The 4209-nt window shown below is 56.6% G+C and overlaps 5 protein-coding genes across 5 annotated transcripts in view, besides 1 other annotated feature; 1 reads left to right on the top strand and 4 right to left on the bottom strand.

Annotated features, from left to right (window-relative positions):
• Positions 1–2: 2 nt before the first annotated feature.
• Positions 3–404, bottom strand: TraAM80_09023 (uncharacterized protein; the record flags this gene model as incomplete). The annotated part of the gene is made up of 1 exon (XM_029385732.1): positions 3–404. A coding segment is annotated over one exon (402 nt), but the record flags the coding sequence as incomplete, so codon positions are not given.
• Positions 405–675: 271 nt separating this feature from the next.
• On the top strand, positions 676–1080 carry TraAM80_09024 (uncharacterized protein; the record flags this gene model as incomplete). The annotated part of the gene is made up of 1 exon (XM_029385733.1): positions 676–1080. The coding sequence occupies one exon, from the start codon at positions 676–678 to the stop codon at positions 1078–1080; it is 405 nt and encodes a 134-aa protein (XP_029234409.1).
• A 1003-nt stretch (positions 1081–2083) lies between these two features.
• On the bottom strand, positions 2084–3232 carry TraAM80_09025 (putative RNA methyltransferase; the record flags this gene model as incomplete). The annotated part of the gene is made up of 1 exon (XM_029385734.1): positions 2084–3232. The coding sequence occupies one exon, from the start codon at positions 3230–3232 to the stop codon at positions 2084–2086; it is 1149 nt and encodes a 382-aa protein (XP_029234410.1).
• Positions 3233–3259: 27 nt separating this feature from the next.
• Positions 3260–3288: a microsatellite.
• A 361-nt stretch (positions 3289–3649) lies between these two features.
• TraAM80_09026 (uncharacterized protein) lies at positions 3650–3964 on the bottom strand (the record flags this gene model as incomplete). Its single annotated transcript, XM_029385735.1, has 1 exon — positions 3650–3964. The coding sequence occupies one exon, from the start codon at positions 3962–3964 to the stop codon at positions 3650–3652; it is 315 nt and encodes a 104-aa protein (XP_029234411.1).
• Positions 3965–4129: 165 nt separating this feature from the next.
• TraAM80_09027 (uncharacterized protein) overlaps positions 4130–4209 on the bottom strand; it is a gene marked incomplete at both ends in the record, with an annotated part of 384 nt that continues 304 nt past the window's right edge. The window contains one exon of the mRNA XM_029385736.1: positions 4130–4209. This exon is cut by the window's right edge and continues 304 nt beyond it. Coding sequence (XP_029234412.1) covers positions 4130–4209 — 80 coding nt within the window.

Genomic DNA, 4209 nt, shown 5'->3' on the forward strand with positions numbered 1-4209 from the left:
GCCGCCTGCACGACGTGATTCGTATTTCTGCACCGCCCACATTGCCCCCATGCCCCGTAGGACCCTGCGGGGCTGATGGGCCGTGGGGCGATATCCTCTTCGCTTGACCTCTCCCCTGCGTAGAGGCAAACTTCAAGACGGTCTCGGTGGCTCGGCGGACGCGCCATTGCCCCCCACAATCCACGCGCCAAATGCGATGGTGCGGTGACGCCGCCAGCTCCTTTCCAGCCGCCACCCACAACTCCCCGCAGGTGAGAATAGGCACACCGCCGCCTCGACGAGTGCGAGCAACGCCGCATTGCCGAAACTACCTGCTTGGGTGAGGCGGCAACCGAGCTTCGCCTGAGCGAGTCCCACAACGCTCCACCGCAGGCAAGGACCAGAACTCTCGCCCACACCGCCATTCAGCAGCCACGCAGTGCGGGCGGCGATGCCGACTGCACGGCGACGCGTGTTCCCACAATGTTCTGGGTGCCCCGGGGTTTTGCCCGGTGCCGTTTATCCTGCGCCAGAATGGCTGGTATAGGAAACGCTGCTGGTTCTTGCTCACTCATAACAAATGCGGGCTACTGGGCGCTGGTGCTGCGATGGGGCGATTAACCATCAAGATGTCTGTATAGCGGCTGGCGGCGCATGTTCCAAAAGAGCTAATCAACTCGTCCCTCATGTCGCGGCATGGGGCGTCACCGACAAGCTCGAGCTGCGAAAGTACCAGCATACGTCGGGCCCAAGACGCAAGCGCTCGTCATATTTTCGGTGTTTTACCCGTGCTGTTCTCAAGTAACTGAAGGAGGACGCGCTCGCGCTCTTCCCGCCCGCAAGGGGAAGGGTAACTACGGCACAGCTCAGAGGTTCGGGGTAGCCCCACTCCACGCAGCTCACGCGCACGCGAAACTGAAGAAATCACGTGAGCGGCAGATGGAGGAGGTGGACGCCCGTCCTATCAGGAGTTTCGCGGCAACAGGGGTTACAGACAGACAGCGCCACAGGCCCTCCAACAATCCTACCTGGGTGGCCAGCGCGCATCGGTGCCGCGGCGTCACCTCCTTGCTGCTCTGCGTCAAACGGTTCCGCACCTAGGCGCCAGAAGCTCTTCCCGGTCAAGAACCCGATGGACGACACAACGTCCTCGTGCAAGCCCCTTCTGGGAAGGCAATCTCTTTCCTGGTTTCGGTGAGAGAAAAACAAAACAAAACCAGAAGAGAATTACCCCCATTGCTGCTAGGAATGGGGTTGTAAGGCACAATGGCGTGGTGGCATTCAAGTGCTCAGCGCTGCGTCAAAGTTACCAGCGTTGCTGAAGGACATATGAAGATAGAAGTAGATTCTTGGTATTCGTGCAATTATTTTCCAGAAAGCTGTTTCCTGTTGCTCGTTCCCCGCTCGCCTTGTTTCCCCTCCCCTGGGTTTGCGTCCCCCAAATATCAGTCCCATTCTAAGCTTCTGACTGGCACATGCAATCTCTAAATGATATTCATATCTTCCGTTATTGCGGGACCGTTTGCTGTTGATGGTGCGTCTCTTCAGCCCATGTTTTCACAGGGCCACGTGTACGATCCAACGCGCCCAGCAATTCCCTTTGCTGCGGAAGTTGTCGTGCTTTTTTTTTTTTTCAATGCCTAAAAGACGGGCGTGCGCAATCATATTCTAAAGACGCAAAATGATGTTGGAGAGAACATCAGTTTTTGTGGGCCCGCAAACGGCACTGAGGTGAGAAACTACTTTACTCAGCCAATCCATGGGGAGTCAGCGCCAGAGTTGGTTACTGGTCATTCAGGCGATGGATACCAGCTGGCTTCTGGGAAGCGTGACCGGTGAACAGATGTAGGCTCCATTGGTAGGCGCCTTCGCGGGCGAACGAAAGGGCAGTCCTCAATAGTCCTCCATGAATCGCCGGTACGTAGTGCTGCCAGGGTCGTGATGTAAAAAGAGACACTTCGCCCCACACGCGACAACACCTTGCAATTGGTCACAGCCGTGCTGCCTCGTGAAGTTGGGGATCAAAAGTACAAAGGAGATGCGCACGGTTAGCGCGGAAACCGCATAGCCGACGGAGGCTACCAGCGCAGCGTTCTTCCGCGCATCATTTCTGCGTTCCTGCTTCGACTTCCGTGAGAAGAAACTGGCCTGCAGTGGCGGTGGCGGGCTCCTTGGGCGCAATTTCCGACAACATGGCGTAGTGCTTCTCCGCAGCGGGGCGGAAGGCGTGGAGAAGCACCGACCCAGCCACACCCACGTTAATGGAAGTAATGGACGAATTCGGCAATTGCAGGGAAACCATGCAGTGCGGCACCGTCCATTTCCCCGCGAGACTCGCGAGGCCCTTCGACTCCGAGCCCAAAATCAGCATGGGTCCCAAACTGTCATCGTTGGAACCCGCGCCAGAGCCACAGTTGTGGCGCCTCAACGCGTTGGATTTATGCAAGCGGTGGGCTACTTTAAATGCGGGTTCGGCCGCCTGCGAGGGTACCGCCAACAAGGGCAAAAGCTGGTGTTCAAGTGCAACGCGGTTCAACAGGGCAGTGGATGCGGCTTGCGCTTCAAACACTTTGACAGTTGGCGCAAACACCGCACCCCCACTGGCGCGAAGGACCTTTTCGTGAAAGAGATCCACGCAGTCATCAAGAATGACACTCTCAAACCCCATGTCCACCGCAGCTCGGATGAGCACGCCGACGTTGCTGGGAATTCGCAGGCCCACCAGCACCAACACGGAGGCAAGCCGTGTGGGTTTCTGATATCCTAAAAAAGCTTCCAACGAAAAGCTAGTTGGGATAGGAAACTCCGCCGCGTAGCCGTCCCCCCTCTCGGCACTGAGCAAACTTTTATTGACGTCGACGGGGGAGCAGCAGACGACGCAACTGGGAAGCTCCTCCTGCAGGCACCACGCGGGCACCGCTGGCTCCGTGTTGGGGACGTACACAACGTGCGGCTGGATCTTGTAGTCTCGCCACACGCGCCGAATGGCATCGGCTCCTCCGACCACGCATGCCTGCAAGGAGCGGCGTAGCTGTCGATTTTCACGCAGTAATTTCGTGGACTTCCACAGCTGTCGACCACTCACGGTAAACTCCGGCGTCATCTGGGCAACGCCATCCAGGCTCTCGAGCACGATCGGCCCCGTGCATTTCCTGCCATTTCCCCGGTGAAGTTCCGCCAGTGCGAGCGGGTCTTCCTGGATACTTCTTGGGTGAACTGTGCGGTAGCCCCGCAGTAGTTTCCCAAGGCGCATTCGCTGCCACAAACCCCACAAAAGCCCAAAAAAAAAAAAAAAAAAAAAAAAAAAAATGATGACTCCCGACAATCCACGAAAGCCGCCGTAAATTTAAACGAACTTATGTGCAGGCACCCACCCACAAGCAACGCGATGGAGGAGTACGCGCATCCACGCATAACAAACTTTTCATCGCCGCTCCACAATTCCATACTCATTTAACGGCGGCTAACAAAAGTTTGGATGCGTGCGGTAACCTCGACTCCACCCTCCAGTTGCGGTCCCTGCTCGAGAAAGACGCACGTCCCCCTCCATTCCATCACTCTCGCGATCTATTGTCCAACAAATTTCCCTTGGAAGCACGTCATGAGTGAAATTATCCCACTCCGTTGTCATTCCTACGGCAATTTCCTCCTGGCGTTCCTCTACCTGCGATCATCGTCGTTGCATGCGTCGATTTCGTTCCTGGCCTTCTTGTATGACCTGCTGAAGCGTCAAATCCTGGCGAAACTTCTTCTTCTCTCGGCTCTCGCGTGTGACTAAATAATCATCCCGGTGATGCCACTGTAAGTACGTTTCCTGCAAAAATTTCTCCGTCTTTCTATGATCCGCCGTCAGAATCCAGCAAAAATCCTCCGTGGCGCGCTGCTCCACCCGTCGATGCAGCTCCTCACTCCACTGAATCCCAGATGCGCTCGTCCCGGGGGGCTCGTTGCGCAACCCGCAGCGCAGACGCTCCTGGTCATTCATGTAACACGCCAGCAGCTCCGCAGCTGGGGTGGGAGGCTACGTGAAGTACAATTCCGCGTAAAATCACTCCAGACGCGGAATACAGTGCACCTCCTCGGCAAGCGCCATGGTCTGCCCGAGAAAGGCGTATTAGGCGCTGTGATTCAAAAAAAGAGAAGAATTTGGCTACGCACAATTCCTGTGGCGCCTCCACCGTGGAGTGGAGGAACGAGGCGCCACCCAGACGGAGACGTCCTCCACGTGGA

The sequence above is a fragment of the Trypanosoma rangeli genome, assembly GCF_003719475.1.
Source record: "Trypanosoma rangeli strain AM80 chromosome Unknown Tra_15.4_contig_00500, whole genome shotgun sequence".
Classification (NCBI taxonomy): domain Eukaryota; phylum Euglenozoa; class Kinetoplastea; order Trypanosomatida; family Trypanosomatidae; genus Trypanosoma; species Trypanosoma rangeli.